The sequence below is a fragment of the Gracilinanus agilis genome, chromosome 4 (genome assembly GCF_016433145.1).
Source record: "Gracilinanus agilis isolate LMUSP501 chromosome 4, AgileGrace, whole genome shotgun sequence".
Taxonomy (NCBI): Eukaryota; Metazoa; Chordata; class Mammalia; order Didelphimorphia; family Didelphidae; genus Gracilinanus; species Gracilinanus agilis.
The window spans coordinates 489,363,372-489,385,358 of NC_058133.1; the positions used below are offsets into that span (position 1 = coordinate 489,363,372).

Sequence of the window (21,987 nt, forward strand, 5' to 3'; positions counted from 1 at the left end):
GCTAAGCCTGAGGCCAAGGGGACTATCTCCTCCTTGTTCCTAGATGCCTCTATCAACATTGTTTCAGATGGTATTTGCTTTCTGGGCTTCTCTATCATACTACATCCAAGGGAATTTTCAGTCCTCTGAAATCCTCAGCTTATTCTAATATGTAGACTCAGATCTAGAGCCAGAATGCTATGTGGCCTAAACTCCTCCCCCCCCACCCCCTTACCCCACCTTTTTACTGAGATGTTAAATGACTTGTTAAAGGCCACATAGCAAATGTAAAACATAGTATTAAACCCTAGCTCCTCAGATTCCAGGGTTAGTGTTTTCCTTCTGTATCATACAGCTTCTCAAATACATACTGTTCTCTAGCCATGCATAACTCATCCATCTTGTGCTTAAAATATTTTGTACTAAAAAATATTTTTTAAAAATCCTTACCTTCTTTCTTAGTATCAGTTCTTTATATATATATATATATATATATATATATATATATATATATATATATATACACACACACATATACACATATGTATATACATATATGTGTGTGTATTAGAATGTATGTCTTAGAATCAATACTAAGGTAAGGGCTAGGCAACTGGGGCTAACTGACTTGCCCAGGGTCACACAGCTTGGAAATGTCTGAATTGAAACCAGGATCTCTTGTCTTTAGGCCTGGCTTTCTATCCTTTGAGCCTCCCAATTAGTGTCAATTTTGAATCAGAAGAGTGTTAGGGACTAGACTGAGACCAGATTTGAACACAAATCCTCTCAACTCCAGGCCTGGCCCATCTTGTTCTTTGAAAGTTAATTTTGGAACCTAAGCGACCACTTTACATATCCCTGTTAAATTTCATCTTACAGGACTTGGCTCACTTTTGAATCCTGACTGTCATTCATTTCATTAGCTATTAAACTTTCAGCTCTGCGTTAGCCATAAATTTGATAAATATGCCGTTTATGCCTTTTTGAAAGGGCTGGACCTCCCAGCCAGGGTTGTGGAGGCTAGAAAGAAAAAAATAAAGCCCTTCCCTTAGTAGCTGATAGATGGTCTTGTAAATTAGAGGGTTTTTAGGAAAGTGCATCTTACAATTTCTTAGGAACAAATCAAAATGCCAGACATACATTCATTGTATCTTTAAATAAACAAGCATCCCAAAATCAAGATGACCTTTGGAGTGTTCTTATCCCATGCAGCAAGGATGGCATTTTTCAAGTTATACCTGCAGTTGCACACTTGAATGATTCTGCATCATGACTTGTGTTGTTTTAGGGAAGAGACATATGTGAGAAGACATGGGGAATTAATAGCTTGTAATTATAGGACAGAATGTTATACATTTAACAAAAAACAAACAAACAAAAAAAACCAAACCAAAAACCTAACATCCCTCGTGCCAATCTTACTTTAAAAACAAAACACAATTTTATCCCTAAGAGCCGTTAGATGATTTCATCTTTCAGAAGATAGATTGGGGTTTTTGGTGCCAAAAACAAAAATGCTTAGAGAGGTTCCTTGGAATAACTGTATACTCACTAGACTTATGATTCTGGATTTTAAGTCAAAGTGGTAAATGTCATTAACCCAGGGGAAATATTTGACTGTTTACTTAATCCATCATGTGACATGTTCTAGTCACATGGGGTGGTGGTATTTTTCACCAGGGCAGCTTGATTTTTTTCTTTTTTAACAGAAGGGCACTGTCTAAATGTCATCTCTTGATTTCTAGGCAAGTTCAGAAGTGCAAAAATCATTTAAGAACTATTACTCCCAAATCCATAAGATATAGCGAACTAGGTTCCTGTTTAGGCCATCCATCTATCTGTCTTTGCATCTGCAGATCCATCTACTCTCTGCCTCTTCCTCTCTCTCTCTCTCTCTCTCTCTCTCTCTCTCTCTCTCTCTCTCTCCCCCCCTCCCTCTTCCTCTCCCCCTCTCTCTTTCTGCTGTTAGAAGACTATTTACTTATTCTGATGATTATCTCCAAACTCTGGCTTAGACCATGAGATTGACACTAAAATTTGTAGACCTTTCAACATTCAAATGAATATTCAGTAAACATTGGGTGCAGAGCACTGTCCTATGTGTAGAGGAAGCTACGAGGTTTAGAATGGAGGGATGATTCATATGCAAATAACTGACACTATAATAGTAGTGTAGAAGAGGAAAACACAAAATACTAGATGGAGTCTTAGGAGAAGAAACTCATTGATTAGTGAGAGTTTAGGGAAAGCTTCATGGAGGTAGTGATATTGAGTTGGGTTTTGAAGAATAGGAAAAGATTCATCAGGTAGGGATAGGAATATAGTCTGGACTAGGGAACAATGTGAGTGAAGACAGAAAGGTGGGAAAGGACAGGATTTGCACTGGGCTCAGATTTGGTAGAGTTTAGTATGAGAGGATGAAAGAGAGATAGGGTTGTGGAGGCCCTTGACTACCAGGATTAAAAAATTGGAATTCTGCTCAGAAGCCCCCAGAGAATAATTGTAGAGTATAAGCAGAGAGATGATATAATCAGATCAATAGACTAAGAAGGTTAGATGTGAGAAGGATGGATACAGATGTGGAGCTGGGCACAAAAGTCAGGGAGGTTTGGGAGTTATTCTAATAGTGCTTGTCATCAAAGATCAGGATTGAAAAAATTTACCAAAGGGAGAATTGTGGAGAGAAGAAATTGGAGGTGAGACAGGACCTTGGGGAATACCCATTGGCAGGGATCTGGAAGAGAGTGACACTTAGTATTAAGTGCTTGCTCTGTGCCAGGCACTGTGCTAATTATTGGGGATACTGCAGTTCTAGTTTTTGAAGAGGAAGGGATCACAGGATGATGTCTTGACTTGCTTGTGAATTGTATTTAAATGAGCCAGTTGTACAATGTCCTGAAAATTATATGCTCTAAATTTTTTAATCTGTGAATTTTTTTATGCTTTTAAAAAACATTAAACCAAGAAGGGATCTACAGACTTCACTAGATTGGCAAAGACAGAAAGGAAAACCATAAAGCTTAACTAGAGACAACCACTGATGGGGAGAGCAGAATGCAGAGGGCATAGATGCTAAGGCAGCAGGATTCATCACATAGATGGGGCCTGCAGTCCAACTTGACTAACCTACTCTATCCTCATACTGGAACTAGGGCTGACACTCCCAAAACAAAACATGGAAAGAATAGAAACTGTAATGTCACCAGGGAACCTTGAGTATGATGATCCTGATACTGTGGCAGGAGATCATAGTTCATCATGGTATTGCCAGAGTATACCTCTAAGACCCTTTGCATATAGGCACCAAGCTCTCGATTGGCAGTACTTTGTTTCATTATAGCAGCTTCTCCTGTGTGATCTAATTTTTAAAGCCACAAATACTAATTAATAATAATCTCTCTCTCTCTTTTTCCTTCCCTCCCCTAACCCTGCTCTTTATTTAGGTGTTTCCAAGTCAGGATCCTCTGGATAGAGCAGATTTCAATGCTGTGGAATACATTAATGCCCTTTTCCCAACAGAACAGGTAAGTTACTCATTCAGAGGTTTGTGATCTGCTTTCTCCTTAGCTAATGTGATGACCCCTTAGCCTAGGCAAGAGTGATTCATGATTGAGAATTAAGTACAGGTCCAACCCATTATTATCACTTTTGTTGCTATTGAATTTTGTTCTAATGAGCAGATTGCTAGAAATCACAGGCCAGGTCTTTAAGAATTAGCCAGAGTCAGCAGTGAATTTGTAAGAGATAAAGTGTATTTGAGTGGAAATGAGAAAAGAGTTGCTACACACTGGTACCCTTCCCCTTCCCTCCAAACATTGGTGTTGTTTTGTTTTGTTTTGTTTAAACCTTTACTTTCCATCTTAGAATCAATGTGTGTGTTGATTCCAAAGCAGAAGAATAGTAAGGGCTAGTTAATGAGAGTTAAATGACTTGCTCACACTTAAATGACTTGCTCACACTTGGTCACACAGCTTGGAAGTGTCTGAGACCAAATTTGAACCCAGATCTCCTTTCTCTTAGGCCTGGCTCTCAATCCACTGAGTCATCTAACTTGCCCACCCTCTATACCCCCACCCACCTGTCCCTCAAACTTTGGTACTTTTTTGGTGGTGTGTTTTATTTTGTAGGATGGTTTGGTAGCAAGATGGGGTTTCTTGCAGATGTGACAGGGTGTTTGAGTTGGAGATCAAGGAGGAGCAGAATCAAAATTAACTGTTTGCCTTCCTAATATTCCTTTCCTTAATACCTTATCTCTGTAATGGCTGATTGATGCAATCAATTGGCAAAATCCAGATTATCCTTTATAAATCTTCTTGTTTGCTTGTCATCTCTCCCATCAGATTGTGAACTCCTTGAGGGCCAAGACTGCTTCTTGGCTTTCTTTCTATTCCCAGGGCTCAAAGCTGTCCATAGAAACTTGCCATCTTGGCTTGATGACAGGTAAATGGAGCTGCTGTGGAAAGTCCAGCCAGTTTTGCTCTGCTTCCCTTTCCTCATCACCTTCCTGTCTGCTGGGCAAATAGCACAGCATGAGACAGTTTCATCCAGGAGGGGAACAATTCCATGGACAAGAACCAGGGAAAATGTTTATTGTTTGTCCTTTGTTTTTGAAGAGGACCAATGACATCACAGGTTGACATCTTGACTCAATTGTGAATTGTATTTCAATGAGGCAGCCAGACTCAGCAGTGAATTTGTAAGAGAAAAGGTAATGTTTGAGTGGAAATGAGAAAAGAGGTAAACTACATTAGTGCCTCCAACCCCCTACCCATGCCCCACTTCCAAACTTTGGTTCTTTTTTAGTGGTCTGTTTTATTTTGTGGGATGGTTTGGTAGTGAGGTGGGCTTTCTTGCAGATACAACAGGGGTGTTTGAGTTGGGAATAGAGATAGAACAGAAACTGTCTTGTTCTCCCTTAATGTCTTCTTTCTGTGATTGCTGATTCATGCAATCATTTGGTAAAATCCAGTTTATCCTCTATACATCTTGTTTGCCTGGCAGCTTCCTGAGGCCCAAGGCTGCTTCAGGCCCTTTTTTGTACCCCCAGGGCAATACTGTTGTAGAGAATTTGTAATTGGGTCAACAAAGTAACTGTATTGTGAAAAATGGAAATATTTTTATTATATAGATTTCTTCTTTGAAAATTTATTCCCTAAAATACATGATTTATCACTTGTTTATATAGGTATGGGATTTGGGGTTTTGGTTTTAAAAGATCATTACAAAAATGAATAATATGGAAATAGGTATTGAGTGATAATACATGTACAACCTAGTGAGACTGCTTTTGTTGGCTCTGGGAGGGGGGAGGGAAAAGGGGACAGAAAAAACGTGAATCATGTAACCATGGAGAAATACTTTAAAATAAATTTAAAGGGGCAGCCGGGTAGCTCAGTGGAGTGAGAGTCAGGTCTAGAGACAGGAGGTCCTAGGTTCAAACCCGGCCTCAGCCACTTCCCAGCTGTGTGACCCTGGGCAAGTCACTTGACCCCCATTGCCCACCCTTACCAATCTTCCACCTATGAGACAATACACCGAAGTACAAGGGCTTAAAAAAAACAAACAAATAAATAAATAAATTTAAAAAGAAAAAAGAAAGAAATTATATTCCCTACATTGAGATTTCTGCTCATTGATATCTCATTGGAGTCGTTCACACTGAGTTGGAGGTGGGGAGTTCTGCTAATTACTGGTCAAGAGAGATGAGGACTGGGGTTGGGGCAAAAGCAGAGGCATTAAGGATATAGGTGAGAGACAAGGCAGAATTTCTTATGCCCAGGGACTATTTATTACATTTAGAAGTTGAGATATAAAGATAGGTTGTGAAAATTTAAAAAACGAATACCTCTGTTGTTGTCTAGGATGAGTCAGATATGAGAGAACCTTCTAGTTTTCTGATTTTATAAAATTCTTACTTCAGCCCATCCCTGTTTTCATTGCCTTAATGATTCCCCTCCCTCCCACCCCACCCCCCCACCCCCTTCCAACCAGCCTATCTCCTCCCTCTGCCCATTTGAAATGATTATGGGAAGAGAGAGGTAGTTTTTTCTGAGGGTGTGATCTGAATGACTCAAAGAGTGGTCGTGTCCTTAACAGTCATAGCAACAATAATGATGTTCTTCCAAGTTTATAAAATGCAGAGATAATCCCAACAACCCTGTGGGCCCAGAGATGTCATGACTTTAGTAGCATCACACAGCACCGAATGCCTAAGCAGAATTTCCAACAATGAAGTCTTGTTGACTAATACTTGTTTCTCTGTAACACATAGAGAAGTTAGAAGAGGTAGGTTTTGGGGGAAAGATAATGAATTCCATTTTGGGCAGGTTGTTTGAGATGCCTATGGGATATCTAGGTGGAGTTGACCAACAGGTAGTCTTTGATTCAAGACTGGAGCTCAGAAAAGATGTGGGCTGGCCAGGTGAATTTGGGAGTCTTTTGATAGTTGCCCCTGTAAGAAATTAAATTTAGGTTTTGTGCTAATATGAAAGTTCTAAAGTATTGTGGTCACCAATTTAAAAATATTACAACTTAAGTCAAAATGACTTTTGGCAGCTTTATTTACAAAGAGATGGAAAGAGTGAAAGTGGAAAAATGTAAATAAAGAGACAGATTCCAATAAGCCTACAAGCCCTTCTCCTGAGAAGCCAGGCTCAACCCCAGCAGGGCTTCCCCAAGACTCTGTCTTCATGTGGGTTTTCCTGGTAATCCTCAGCCAAAAGTCCTGGTGGTGTCTTCAGTCAGGGTTCCACCAATGCAGCCTCCTCCAAAGCCAAGGCAGGAATCTTCAGAACCAATATCTTCGAAAGCCAGGAAGGGAAGGCCAGCTACTCACCTAGCAAGCTGATGCAGGATCCAGGGGAAAAGTCTCCTCCTCCAGTCTGGCTCACTGATGCAGAGAGACTCCAAAGACAAACTCCAAAGGAGTTGTTTAAAGGAGAAGACCCTTGGACAGGAAGTTCAGGACTTTTTATAGTCCTTTTTCCACGTCACTTCCTGTCCCTTCCGCACTTTAAGGGAACCAATTGCAGTCTTTTAATTTGCCTAGCACTGCTCAGGGGCAGGGCAGTGGGCTCTGGAGTTGTCACTCTAACAAATGACTTGTGAACTCTTATACTTAGTGATTAGTAAGGTACTAAGTAGGGGTACTTGAGCTTTTGATTGACTAACTTAAAAGTTGCTGATTGATAGGTAAAGAGAGTTTGATTCACTCTTCATACACCCATGGGAGCAAATGAGAGAATATGTAGAGAGAGGAGAAGAGGACCTATTGTACATGTATGTTTAGAGGTCACGATATGGAGGAAAATCCCATAAAGGAGACTGAGAAGAGCAGTCCTAGAAACTGAAGGAAAGAGGTTCCAGCAGGAAAGAGTGGACAGCAATGTCTAGAGATGCAGAAAGGTCAAGAATGATGAAAAGAGTCCATCAGATTTGGAGATGAAGGAATCATTGGTGACGTTGGAGAAGATTATTCTCAGTATTAGTTGTTGCTTTGGTTTTATTCTGTCAGAGAGGTTTGGGAATTGAGATCTCCACACTTAGCTTGAGGGTCCTTAGAAACAAAAAAATAGGTTAGAACTGAAGGCACATGCTACTACTGACTGAGCCTTCCAAGTGCCCTTCTGGTGTTCTAGACTTTTTCCACAGGTTTGTGCCTACTGGAGTTGCTTAGAGTAGAACTTCATAAAGTACCTCTGTTTTCTATCTAGTTAGTAATGCTAGAAGTCTAATCATGTTTGATAATGGATAAACTCTTTGTAATACAAAAGCTTAGAGGGAAGGAGGTTTTCTCTTAATATGAGACCAAAATTATAATGGCATATGTGATGTGTTCAGAGGTCACCTATTAACATAAATTCCCAAGAAACCTTGATGAAGAGATAACAGAAAACAGTAACATAACTTGCTCAAATATTTTTAGGGTCAATATTTGTTGTTACAAGCTTAGCAGTTAAAAGTTTGGAAACAGGAACTGTAACAGGAAAACGGGGCACAAAAGTATTTGTTGGCAATGAACTAGAGTGATTTGAACTGGGAAGAGAGTAGATTGAGGTATGAGTTAATAGCATTGTAAGAGTGATAGTGTATTTTGGAAGGGAGGTGCCACTTGCAGAACTTTATCTACCTGGGATAATAATCATTTGACTTGAATAAAGAAAGAGCCCTGTTTAAAGCAAGGGGTTTGAATTAGAGAAAGGAGAAGGCTGTTTTCACCTGCTAATTCTTTTTTTTTTTTTTAAACCCTTACCTACAGTCTTGGAATCAATACTGTGTATTGGTTCCAAGGCAGAAGAGTCACCTGCTAATTCTTTAAAAGGTTATTTTAACCATTAAAATAGTCACCATTCTCTATCTCCTTTAAGTTAGAATAAGAGGGACTAACCTCATATATAAGGTTTGAAATTTGCTTTACATACAATTTCATTTAGTCCTCCAAACAACCTTGTGAGGTAGGTGCTTTTTTCTCCATTTTATGGATGAAGAAACAGAGTCCTAGAAGGTTGAATGATTGCCCAAGATCACCCAGCCAGCGTCTGAGGTGGGATTCCAACTTTGGTGTACCTGATTCTAGGTTCTGAGCTTTATCCACCTCTCTCTTTTCCCAGAATCATGGGATCTTACATTTAAAGTTAGCAAATATATAGAGCATTGAGTCAAATTTATAAAACTACAAATCATTCTCCATTGAATAAATGGTCAAAGGATTCGAACAGGTAGTTTTCAGATGAAGAAATCAAAGCCATCAATAGTCATATGAAAAAATGCTCTAAATCACTTTTTATTGGAGAATTGCAAGTTAAAATAACTCAAAATAAGCCACTTCATATCTATCAGATTGGCTAATATGACAGAAAAGGAAGATGACAAATGTTAGAGAGGATGTGGGAAAGTTGGGGCTCTGATGCACTGTTAGTAGAATTGTGAACTGGTCCAATCATTCTGGAGAGCAATTTGGAACTATGCCCAAAGGGCTATAAAATTGTGTGTACTCTTTGATCTAGCGATAATACCACTACTAGGCCTGTCTTCCTAAGAAATTTAAAAAGGGAGGGAGGAAAGAATCTTATTTGGACAAAAATATTTATTGCAACTTTTTTTGTGTTAACAAAGAATTGGGAATTGAGGGATGGTCCATCAATTGAAGAATGACTGAATAAGACATGTTATATGATTGTAATGAAATATTATTGTGGTATAAGAAATGATGAGCAGAATTATTTCAGAAAAACTTGGAAAGACCTACATCAGTGGTTCCCAAACTTTTTTGGCCTACCTCCCCCTTTCCAGAAAAAATATTACTTAGCCCCCTGGAAATTAATTTTAAAAAAATTTTAATAGCAATTAATAGGAAAGATAAATGCACCTGTGGCCATCACCGCTCCCCTGCAGCTGCAGCACCCACCAGGGGGTGGTGGTGCCCACTTTGGGAATCACTGACCTACATGAACTGATGGAAAGTGAAAGGGACAGATCCAGAAGAGCATTGTACATAATAACAGCAGTATTTTTGATGAACGACTGTGAATGACCTAGTTATTCTCAGCAAAACAGCGATCCAAGACAGTCTCAGAGACTCATGATGAAAAATGCTGTTTGCCTTCAGGGAAAGAACTGATAGAGTCTGAAGGCCAATGAGGCCTAGAAAGATGAAGTTGCTTATTCTGGGACACTCAGGTAGTAAGCGACAGAGTCAGGGAGTCTGCCTTTCCAATATAAGCAAGAGTTTTTTTTTTTTTTTTTTTTTTAACTCTAAAGATAAGATATAGGGGCAGCTAGGTGGTGGCGATATGGGTAGAGGACTGGGCTTGGAAGCAGGAAGACTCATCTTCATGAGTTCAAATCTGACTTCAAACACTAGCTGTTTAACCCTGGCAAGTCGTTTCACCCTATTTGCCTCAGTTTTCTTATCTATAAAATGGGTTGGAGAAGGAAATGGCAAACCGCTTCAGTATCTTTGCCAATAAAACCCCAAACGAGGTCACAAAGAGTCATACACAACTGAAAATGATAGAACAACAATGATAGATATGCCAAGGAGATGACAGAAAATTCTAGAGATTTTCAAAAGAGAAATGGTAGCACTTAAATTCTATCATCCCTAATACTGGTTGATAGACTTCAATGCATTTAGTAAGTTGGTCCAGTGGATAGAGAATCATCTAGAGAGTTATTGGTTTTAATCTTGACTGTGCCCCAGATTGTGACCTTGGAAAAATTGCCTAATGTTCCTATGTTTTAGTTTCACCATTGATAAAATGCTGCAGATAGAGTATGAAGGAAAAATGATTAAGACTCTACAGATAGCAGGGGCCAGGCAAGTTCAGAGTGGCACCTACCATTTCTGGCTCAAGGTTATCTGACATTTCTCCCTCATTTGTGATCATGATCACTTGACAGGCAGACTTGCTATGAACAACAGTACAGTCCTTGCTTGGGAGTTTCTTGAGGTTTTCAGTAAGGTTGGCCTAACTGACCTTGGAGGCCCTTTCTAGCTCTAAATCTCTGATCTTGTGATCCTATAATTATGGAAGGTCTTAAATCAGCATGGCTTGTAAGCAGTTTGGATTCCACCCTGTAGTCAGTAGAGAACTATTATGGATTTTTAATTTTTCTAAAAACCTTTATCATCAGTCTTAGAATGGATACTAAGTATTGGTTCTAAGACAAAAGAATGATAAGGGCTGGGCAACTGGGGCTAAATAATTTGCCTAGGGTCATACAGCTAGTAAGTGTCTGAGGCCAGTTTTTGAACTGACAACCTCCTGCCTGTAGGCCTGGCTTTCTATCTCCTGAGCCACCCAACTATCCCAATCACTGAGAAGTTTCAGTTGTTGAGGGATAGGATCATACCCATCTTCCCAAGGAACTAATCAAGTAGGAGTGTATAGGATGCATATGAAGGTGAAGAAAATTCAGGCAGGGACACTGGTTTGTAGGCCATTCCCCAGGAAGAAACCTGGGGAGAGAGTTAAGGTTGGCCTGAGTCAAGGACTTAGTGGCAGTGGGAATGTTAAAAGGGGACAGAAATCACAGAATGTCATAATCGGAAGGGATTTCAGAGGTCATGAGTCCAACCCATACCTGAAGAGTCTCTTTTCTATCTTCACAATGGATGGAGAATCCTTGCAAATGTATTCAGCTCCTCTTTGAGCATTTCAATTTTGGAATTCTACAAGATCTTTCTGGAGAACCTTCATGTCAGTAATCTGATTTTGGCTTTAGATTGGGAAGCTACTCCAGTAAGAGTAGTTTGTCTCATCTCATTGTCAATTCTTTTTTTTTTTAAATCCTTATCTTCTGTCTTGGAGTCAATACTGTGTATTGGCTGCAAGGCAGAAGAGTAGGCAATGGGGATGAAGTGACTTGCCCAGGGTCACACAGCTAGGAAGTGTCTGAGGCCAGATTTGAATCTAGGACCTCCCGTCTCTATCCACTGAGCTACCCAGCTGCCCCCTCATTGTCACTTCTTGACCAAAGCTGCTCATGGATTTCAGAAAGTCATTCGGGGAGGCTTTGATGTTCCCTTTGCCCCTTTCTGTATTTTTTTCCACACTCTAATTTCAAGAAGTATTCATTTTTAAACAACTTCTTTTGCCAGCCCTTCTCTGTTATCCAAGAAGGGGGGGTTAGGCCTTAGAGACTCCTGATGAAAAATGTTATCTGCTTCCAGAGAAAGAACTGATGGAGTCTGAATGCAGGCCATAACATACTGTATTTTACTTTCTTCTTCCACAAAATGACTAATATGGAAAATGTTTTTTTTTAAACCCTTACCTTCTGCCTTGGATTGACTCCAAGGCAGAAGAGTGGTAAGGGCTAGGCAATGGGGGTCAAGTGAAGTCAGGGTCACACAGCTGGGAAGTGTCTGATTTGAACCTAGGACCTCCTGTCTCTAGGTCTGGCTCTCAGACCACTGAGCTACCCAGCTGTCCCCTGGAAAATGTTTTTCATGACTGCACATGTAAAATCTGTATCAGATTGTTTTGCCAATTCAGAGAAAGGGAAGAGGTAAGAGGGAGTGAGGAGGACAGTTTGGAATTGAAAATTTTAAAAAACTGAATGTTAAAAATTACTTTTACATGTAATTGGAGAAAAAACAAATTTAAAAAAGAAATGTCTCTGAAGGCTTGATCAGAACACATAGTAAATGGGACTTTATTCCCTTCAGTATTTCAATGTGTCTAGTGGTTTCTTGCTTTGAACAGGGTTGCTAATGGCTACTCTGGGCCTCAGTGAACTAACTCATTAGTAAAACCAAGTGTTTGCACAGTCTGATTTCTCAGGCCCTTCCGTCCCTTTAGCCATCTCTACTGACTGACTGGTCATCTGGTCTTGGAATGTGTGAAATTGTAATCTTTTCAACTTTCTCCATGAGAGGGCAGCATTTCCTCAATTTTTTCCCCCCTCATCTATACTACTGAGACTGAAAGGCAGTGGGTTTCATTTACAAAGTAATCAAGGCTATAGGTTTTCATTTAGAAGGTTGACAAATTCAGCCTGTTATTTTCAAAGGAAGAGAAATTCTATGAACAGAAATAATAGCTGGTCTCTCTCTTTCTTTCCTCCTTAGTCTCTGGCAAACATAGACGAAGTTGTGAACAAAATTCGATTGAAAATAAGGTACGTAAGCCAGTATTTACCTTGTCTTCCTCAACTGTGAGCAGGCCAAAGCATGTCCTGGGTCAGCTGTTATCTTCTAGGTAGGTAGCCAGAAGGGGTGCTTTAATCTCAAGTTTGATGTTGATTTTTTTTTTTAGGGCCTCACTCTCAGCTGAGTTTCTATGGGACCTTTGTGCCAAAGAAGTTAGCTCTGCGGTCAGCTCTCAATTAGTCATACAAAGAGGAAGGAGCAGAAGCAAGGCTAGCCCCAAACATGGGATAATAAAAGAAAAACAAAAGCAATTCTGCTGGATTTTGTAATAAATTATATGACTCTTTCCACTGTGAGCAGACCAGCCTACGTTGGACTTTCCTTAGACTTAGTAAAATGGAGCTCTGCTTATATAGCCTTATCATATATACCAGATGACATTGGGGAATGTGGGCTTCAAAAGGGGAAACCAACTTAATATTACCCGTCCTTTTAATTGTATTTAAAAAAACAAGTTTTGTTGGACATCATTTGTTTTTATAGCACTTACATTTCCCAGTGTATCCTTCCTCCTCCTCCCTCCCAGAATGCCATTCCTTCTACCAAAGAGTAATAAAAAGTTGAGGAAAATTCACCAGTGCATTAACTAAGTTGAGCTTTCTGGGCTTCTATACTCATAGTTGGTTCCCCTGACAGCTCAACTGCATTGGCAGTGGGAATTTCTTCACACAGGAGTAGCTTATATCAGTGAAATCATAGACCAGTCCCCCTATGATGGTACCATACTTTGTTTAGCCATTCCCCATTTGATGGACATACAATTTCTTCTAGATCTTTGCCACTCCAGAAAAGACTGCTAGAAATACTTTGTTGTCTATAGGACTTTCTTTTGATTACTGACTTTCTTCAGGTATATGCCTAGCAGCAGATTTCTGGGCCTGGGGGTTAGAGAGAGCTAACTGGCCCTAGCAGGAAGTAGCCTGGATGTTTGAGGTTGGCCCTGCTTCTTCTGTTCTCAGATTACATACATTTCATTGAAGGTAACATTCATTTTGAGGCTAGGGGTTAGTTTTTTTCCTCATCTTCTGCCTCTGGACTGTTGAATATATGTCATTAATAGGTTTGAGTAGATTCACAGTAATAATAAGAGCTGACATTTATTTAGATACAAATACAAATACAAAACATTTTAGGGACACTGTCTTATTTGTTGCTTGCAAGAACTCTGTGAGGTAGATATTGTAGGTAATATTCCTATTTTATAGGTGGAGAAATTGGGACTCAGATTGTGATTTGTGCAAAGTCACATAATTAATAAGAGTCAGAAATGGAACTAGACTAGGCTTCCCTTGACTCCAAGTCCAATATTCTTTCTACCATCCTCCTTTAAAGGATCCTCAGATGGCTCTATGGCTAGTTACTGAACAATAAGGGAAGTAAAAAATTGTATGATCAAAGTGATGGGGTATAAGGGGGAAAAAGGGGTTTTATGGGCAGGGATGAGGGATGGCACAGAGGTGATCCCACCTCATACTTGAACCTTTGTGCCATCCCTCATCCCTGCCCCATAACTTTGATCATAAAGGAACTATAGTTATTTGGTGAGGTGCTCTGGAATGGCTGAAAAGCAGGGAAGAGACGTTAATTTTTTTTCCTCCTAGATTCAACATAATTTTATTTCTTTTTATATTTTTTCTTTTGAATATTTTCCCATAGTTACATATTTTATGTTCTTTCCCTCTCCCCCCCCCCCCCCTACTTCCTGCAGCCGACACACAATTAAGAGGCATTAATTCTAAAGAAAGATCCACACACTGAATTTTTGGTGCTCAGATGATCAAGAGTTGATTCTGGGGCAGCTGGATGGCTCAGTGGATAGAATGCCAGGCCTGAAAGCTGGAGGACCTATGTTCAAATTTGGCCTCAGATATTTCCTAGCTGTGTGATCCTAGGCAAGTCACTTAACCTAATTGTCTAGCTCTTGCCATTCTTTTGGCTTAGATTTGATGCTAAGAAGGTATGAGCTTGAAGGAAAAAAATTGCTTCTTTGCTGTCTCCTTTAAACTGTTGAAATAGCAGAGCTGTTCAAGACCAGTTTTTCTCTGAATTATTTAAGTCATATCTTGTTGCCATAAATGTCATTGTCTTTCTTCTTGTTCTTAGCTTTCTGCAGCCTGGTCTTTGTGGGGAAAGGATTAGGAACCAGGCCTTTTGGTTCTTATTCATTTGTGTTTGACTGTGAAGTAACTGTAGCATTTTTAAACAAACAAGACAAGAAGGCTACTTGTTCCAATAGTCTCCTGGCCTCCAGGCTGTCACTGTTACCGCTGTGGTCCAGACTTCCCACAGCCATTTGCTTTCATTTCTTTTTAAAAAACAATTCTTTGTTTTTTTTGGGAAACAACAAAATCTGCAGAAAAGATACTATGTAGTAAATTAGGAATTGATGGCTTTAAACTTCAGTCTGCCCAAGAAAGATTGTTTAGATGCATTGTATCATTTTATTTTCCTCTCAGGAGACTGGATGACAACATTCGAACAGTTGTGAGAGGTCAGACTAATGTGGGGCAGGATGGAAGGCACGTAAGTAGTCTGCTCCCCTCCCCAGCTCTCTGTCTTGTCTTCCTCTACTTTTTTTCTGCTATTCCTCTGCCCCCAAAGGTTTCAGCCACTAAATGCCAATATACTTGACTATCTTCTTACAGAATCCTTTTCATAATGAGCCATGAATATGATTTGGGTCTCTAGTAGGAGGGATGGCTTGTGGTGAGGCTCTTTGTTATCCTTTCATTATTGGTACCCATTGCAAGATGGCACCCATTGCAAGATGGTGCCCAAGAAAAAAGGTTATGTATGGTCTGTGGCTGTGGGGCTTAGCTTGAGTTCCTCTGTATCATCTTTGCCAGCATTCCATATCCTCTTCTGCCTTCATTTGGTATCTGTATTGTTTCTGGATGAGACCCTTAGACCACACAACAAGCGACTGAGACCTTTCCTGATATTTCAGAAACTACAAAATATTACAATCTCCAAAATACAATCCAGCTTCCAGTTGACATACTAACTCATCCTGGAGAAGATAACTCACACTAAATGCATTCTCAAACTTCCTAAGGACAGTAAAGGGGGAAAGGGTGGTCAGATGACAGAAAGGCCAGGTGATAGTCTATGAACAATTTCTTGTGCAGTCACATTTTGTTTTCATACTTTTGAATCTTAACATCCAGGGAAGATGGCTGGCCTTGGAGACTCAAAGACTCCCAAAGATCATCATGTCCCTGGTACACATCGGCCAGATCACTTCTCAGGGTTTCAGATAGTTCTCAGAAAAGCATAAATTGCTAAATAGTCACCAGAATGCCTCAGTAGAGCTAATTTCCTCATTGGAGATTCCCTTCACAAAAGAAATAGATCACAAATCTGAACTCAAAACATTTTCTTTTAGAGATCATGGTTGTGGCAGAATACCCAGGAATCTCATCCTTTCTCCTCTACCCCTTTCCTCAGTAGCAATTAAGTTCCTTGAAGGCTAGGATTATTTTTTTTTTAAACCCTTGTACTTCGGTGTATTGTCTCATAGGTGGAAGATTGGTAAGGGTGGGCAATGGGGGTCAAGTGACTTGCCCAGGGTCACACAGCTGGGAAGTGTCTGAGGCCGGGTTTGAACCCAGGACCTCCTGTCTCTAGGCCTGGCTCTCACTCCACTGAGCTACCCAGCTGCCCCAGCTAGGATTATTTTGCTTTTGTCCTTGCTATTTCTGCAACCTGCACACTGTCTGACATGTAGGCATTTAATGAACATTTGTTAAAGTAATGAATGAACAAATTCTCTCTTCCCTTTAGAATGCTCTCTTTCTTCCCATAGTTCCAATTTTCTCATGTGTTTTCTTTTTTTTTTTTTTAAACCCTTGTATTTCGGTGTATTGTCTCATAGGTGGAAGATTGGTAAGGGTGGGCACTGGGGGTCAAGTGACTTGCCCAGGGTCACACAGCTGGGAAGTGGCTGAGGCCGGGTTTGAACCTAGGACCTCCTGTCTCTAGGCCTGACTCTCACTCCACTGAGCTACCCAGCTGCCCCTCATGTGTTTTCTTTTACTTTCTCTAGTTGATGCTTTCTTTTTTTAAAAATACAGATTTTGATATGTTCATTCCATAATGATTAACCATTGATCATTTAAGCCCTTGGAACTTTTGCCTTCTTCCTTTTTATATAACCAATAGAATGTAAGTTCCTTGAGGGTAGACACTGGTTTGTTTGGTCCTAAAGTGCCTAACAGTGATGACGAACCTTTTGGAACTCTTTAGGGAACTCATGCCATGCCCCACCCACCCCCAGACTGCATGCTTGTGCCTCTCCCCCAACTGCATGCTCCACCCCCTGACTGTGCAGTGCCCTACCCACTCCTCCCGTGTTCAGGAGTGGGGCCAGGGCGGCGCCAGGGCTGAGGTCTGTGGGAGGCTCCAGTGCCCTTTACCTGGCCCTGGGCTGGCTGTGCTCTGCTGACAGAGAGTGCAGCCCCACACTGCCCCCCTCCTGCATTCAGAGGTAGGGATGGGCTCCCAGCAAGCCAAACCAGGGGTTGAGGGGAATAGGGGGGTTGTGCGTGCCATCTTTGGCACACGTGCTATCTTTGGCACATGCGCCATAGGCTCACCATCACAGGCCTAGCACATCCCCAGACATGGGATAGGTACTCAGTTAATGTTTGTTGAATTAAATGAAAGGACTTCCTGGTCTCTCATATTCCCTTTTACTTTTCTAGTTGGTCTCAGAAAACTCTCTCTTGCTATAATTAATCCAGTGATTTAGTTGCTAATGAGTCTCTTTTTCATTTATAGTTTTACTGATACTTTTGTCTCTTCCATTTTAATCAGATTGTAATGAGATTGTCTTTCAATTCTGCCTCTTCCTTTACAGAGCCATCTTCTTCCATTTATTTTTTAATCTCTTCTCTTGGTAGTTACAGTGAGTGTTTTTAATAGGCATCTTCTTAGAGTCATGTCCCATTTTAGTTTCTTAAACTGTTTGCTTGGTTCTTAGTCCTAATTGCTATATTTTTAGTTTCAGTAATTGCCCTCCCTGAAGAGCTGCCATTGGACTTGGCAGATGAGGTCCATGCCAGCGTGATCTTTGAGGGAAACGAATGGACACAGTGCTTTAAGCTCTGTGGGCTCCTTGCTGGCTTCATGAATTCAGTTATGAAAGAATGAAATCCCTTTAGAATACACACCAGGATCTGGATATGTGTGAATGATGGCGAAGTGGCTTAGCACTGGATTGGGGTCTGGGTGTTCCCAGGCTGCCCCCTTTACTACTGTTTGGAAAGAGAACACTACTGCTTATAGTATTCACTTAGCCCGCAATACACCAGGCTGATGGAAACTTCAGCATGCTTGGGAAAACCTTGAGTACTTCAGTTCTAAATACATAAAATGAAAGCTGGTGATTCATCAGGGTTTTACATCATGTCATGCTGTGTAGATAGAGAGTGGGTAGATACTTACATTTAACCTCTGGGTCACACTTAATGCTGGCAATTTTTGGAGAGTTGGTCCAAGAATTCTACAGTGGGCAGAGCAGGCATATTGGTGCCTGCTCCTTTACTCTATCCTCCCCCCATATTCCTAGGTCACAGACATTTTTGAGAATGTTTAATAGCATTTCAGTCTGCGATGGAATTGTCTTTTTGTCTCCTTAGAATCCAGACAGAGGAAGCCCAGAAGAAGTAATTGCTTTTCCTATGATCTCCATTCGTCTTTTTCCAGTCACTTGTGTGATGCAAGCTGAAGTTAAAACCTGTTTTAAGAGAACTTTTGGATGGAGGCCTTGTCAGCTCGTGGGGGCGAGAGCCTCACTCTTCAGCAGCGGCTGTCTGTTGAAGGGAGGCTTTGTTTTACTAACACATACTTGGTGGAATTAGGACTGCTCCAAATGGGAATTTTTATAGGGTGAGAGGCCCTGTGTTTCCCTCTCCCCATGAACAGAAGAGAGTTCACTTTCTGAACTCCTCAAAGAGCGATTTTTTTCATAAGTATTTGAGGTGTGCCCCAAATCAAAGGAAAGGACTTAATGGAAACAAAGGGAAATATATTTTTCTAAAAGTAACCTTGAGAAAGGACCTGGCTTTTGATATAGAGCAGACCAGTTTTTAAAATAACTTTAGAGAAGTGAAAGAAGCTTCCTTCTAAACCTGTAGGGGTAGCATCTTCTATTTCTTGGCTGCCCCTGTTAGAGCAAATAAATAGTTAATGAATGATTGTCAGCTGACTAGCTACTACCCTTTATAAACAGCCCCAAACTCTCTGAATATGGCAGTATATTGTATAACTGTCCACTGGCTTCATGTGCCAGGACTAACCTCCCCCGTTTTGAATCTTAGCTAGAATTCATCCATGCTGCTCCTTTTGGTGCCTCCCACGATGCCTGGAATACAGACAGTGCTTTAGTAAGGCACTAGGTGCCCAGTATACTGCTCCTTTGAAGGAGTGCTTTGGAGTGACTCCTCTATGGAAGGTCCTGTTTTTTATTTATTTGTTAAATGATGTCATAGTAAGGTAGGTCTTTTAGGGTTACTTGACATTTGTGAAATTATCATGACTAACTTGACATTCTGTTGAACATATTGACCTTTTGCTGGTTTAGACTGAGCATAATAATGAATACACTAACATTATACTGCTAATAATATACTAATAAGCACATGTCTATATTTTTAAATCCTTACTTTCTATCTTAGCAACAACTCTTAAGACAGAAGGGCACAAATCTGGCCTCAGACACGTCCTGGCTGTGTGACCCTGGACAAGTCACTTGATCCCCATTGCCTACCCTTACTGCTCTTCCACCTAGGAGCCAATACACAGAACTTAAGGGTTTAAAAAAAAAAAAAAAGACAGAAGGGCAGAGGCTAAATGGAATTAAGTGACTTGTTCAGGGTCACACAACTCTAGGAAGTATCTGAGGCCAGATTCAAACTTGGGTCTTCTGTACTTGAGACCTGGCACTCTATCCATCTGAACGTTGTACTAATATTAGCAAAATGCCATATTTCTTTAGTACTTGGCAGGTAAAAAGAACTTTTCATCCAGTATTTCATTTGATTTTTACAACATCCCTATGAGAAAGAGAGCTGGGAGAGCTGTTTACTCATTTAATAGAAGGGGAAACTGAGGCCCAAGATCACACATCAGGTTAGTGTTGGTCACCTAATCCAATCTCCTCATTTTCTAAATGAGGAACTGAAGTCTGCAGAGAGGGAGCTAAAATGATTTGTCCAAGGTCACACAGGTGGTAAGTGGCAGAGCTGAGATTCACACCCAGAACTTTGGACTTCAGATTCAGTGCCCTCCTTCTACCACTCTGCTTCCCAAGAGTCATGATCTTTGGAGCATACTTCCTGCTCTAAGCTAACCATGAAACTCATTAATAAATCTGTGCTCCACTCACTTCCCCTGACTCTTAAATGTAGAAATAATGATCATGATAAAAAATTAATGATCTGTGAGAGAGTTTGGGGAAAATGACTGTTGTGTCAAGTCTCCAGATCCCTGGTCCTTTGTATCTGACTACAATAGTGTTGTAGCTCCATTGGAGCAATCTTACATTAATTAGTGAGCTGTAGTGGAAAGAACACTGGAATGGGAGGCTGGCATTTGGACTTTGGCTCTCTCATACATGAGTATAAGCTGTGTAATCATGGACATCATCATCATCAATTTTGTTCTTACTGACTCTAAGAGCAGCCAAAATTTGTCCAGTTCCCGGGCAAGAGAGAGAAGAGAGCTAAAGAGCAACCAGGGCAGCCTTTGAGCAGAGCTGGCCTGAGCATGATGTCTCCTGGGCTCTTTCTCTGCCCTTCATCTCATGGCCTCAACACAGAGCCCTGAATTGTGCTGGTTTTTGCCACTAATGTACACTGTCCTCAAGGATGTGCTGTTTAAATTTTGCTTCATTTTCCATTGATAAAGAGGCCTGCTAACACTGACTCTCGTGATGATTCCCTGGAGAAGCGAGCTATCCTCCAGGTAAAAAATGGGATATGCTTTCCAACTTCAGAATTAGGACATCATCTCATTCAGGCAGACAAGCAAAAAAAAAAGTTGGGTTTTTTTTTGGTTTGTTTTTTAAAGAAAGAAATGTCCTCCAAGCTACACAGCTTTGATCTCTTTATCCAGATTGAGAGTTAAGTATAAATAGGTATTTGACAGCATGAGACCAGCTTAAATTATCCAAGGATATTAGAGGGCAACTAGATAGTATAGTGGAGAGAGTGCTGGGCCAACAGTCAGAAAGACCTGAACACAAATCCAGCCTCAGATAGACTAGCTGTGTGACTGAGTAAGGCATTTAACCTATAATTCAGTTTCCTCATCTTTAAATTGAGGATAATAATAGCACCTACCTCCCAGTGTTGTTAGGAAGATCAAATGAGATAATATTTATAAAGCGCCACATAAAGACTCACTAGATGATGAATTTACCAGGCCCCTGGCTATTAGTCCTTGATAATTATGTTTAGCATTTTCCCCCTGCCCTTTCTCAGTCCTTCTTGGAGAAAAATATGTTTTTGGAAGAATGGTAAATTATTTAGCTAAAGAAGCATTCTGATGTAAGGATAGAAATGTAGATAGTATAAAAGGAATAGCTTAAGCAGTTTGAGGAAATTGTCATTTTTCCAATGTTCCCTCTTCCTTTAACAAACTAAATTCTTTTTGAGAGTTGTCTCAGAGTTTCTTCCAAACTGGCCTATTTGGTTTCCTTTTCTGGGATGATATTTTGTTAGAATGTTTGAAGACAGTACTATAAAATGAAGCTATGATCTTCTGAACAGCTCTGATTATAGGTGGACATAACTGCAAAGGGTGGACATTCTACCACAGGGCGGACCCCACTTTCCTTGGGAGCCCAGATATTGGTCATTTCTGATGCTTGGGAGAGGCGGGAATGCTGAAACCAGCAGGCCATGCAGAAACCAGGGAGCCATGGCTGCCTTCACTAGAAAGACCCACGGCCTTGGCTTTCAGTTCAGTTATTACTGTCCCTTCTGGGAATTTCTTCTGACTCAGAAGCTGCCCTGGCTAGCCTGCCTTTGCTTTTTGAGCTATGTCCAAGGGAACCTTTGGCTGCTTATCGCCTCCTTGAGCAGCGTCTTGATGGTAGCCAAGACAAGTACTGTGGACCTCTTCTAAATGGTTTATTTAACTATAGTAATAATTTCATTTTACCTTCATCTTTCATTCTGCCTATTATCATGTGTTGTTACATGCAGAAAAGCTCTGCTATGCTACTACCCATCTTTGCATACTCCTTCCTAACTTCGTCCATCCCTAAGGAACAGAGAGTGAGTAACACATGTCTTCTCTTCCATATGTATCAACGGGAAGCTCTACATTTGAGATATCTTGAAAAGGTG

The 21,987-nt window shown here is 40.6% G+C and overlaps 1 protein-coding gene across 2 annotated transcripts in view; it reads left to right on the plus strand.

Annotated features, from left to right (window-relative positions):
- VPS53 (VPS53 subunit of GARP complex) overlaps positions 1-21,987 on the plus strand; it is a 159,870-nt gene that overhangs the window by 11,364 nt on the left and 126,519 nt on the right. For both annotated transcript variants that reach the window (XM_044672921.1, XM_044672922.1), the window contains exons 2-4: positions 3,423-3,503; positions 12,554-12,603; positions 15,091-15,157. In XM_044672921.1, the coding sequence (XP_044528856.1) occupies positions 3,423-3,503; positions 12,554-12,603; positions 15,091-15,157 (198 nt within the window). The remainder of the gene's footprint in view (positions 1-3,422; positions 3,504-12,553; positions 12,604-15,090; positions 15,158-21,987) is intronic.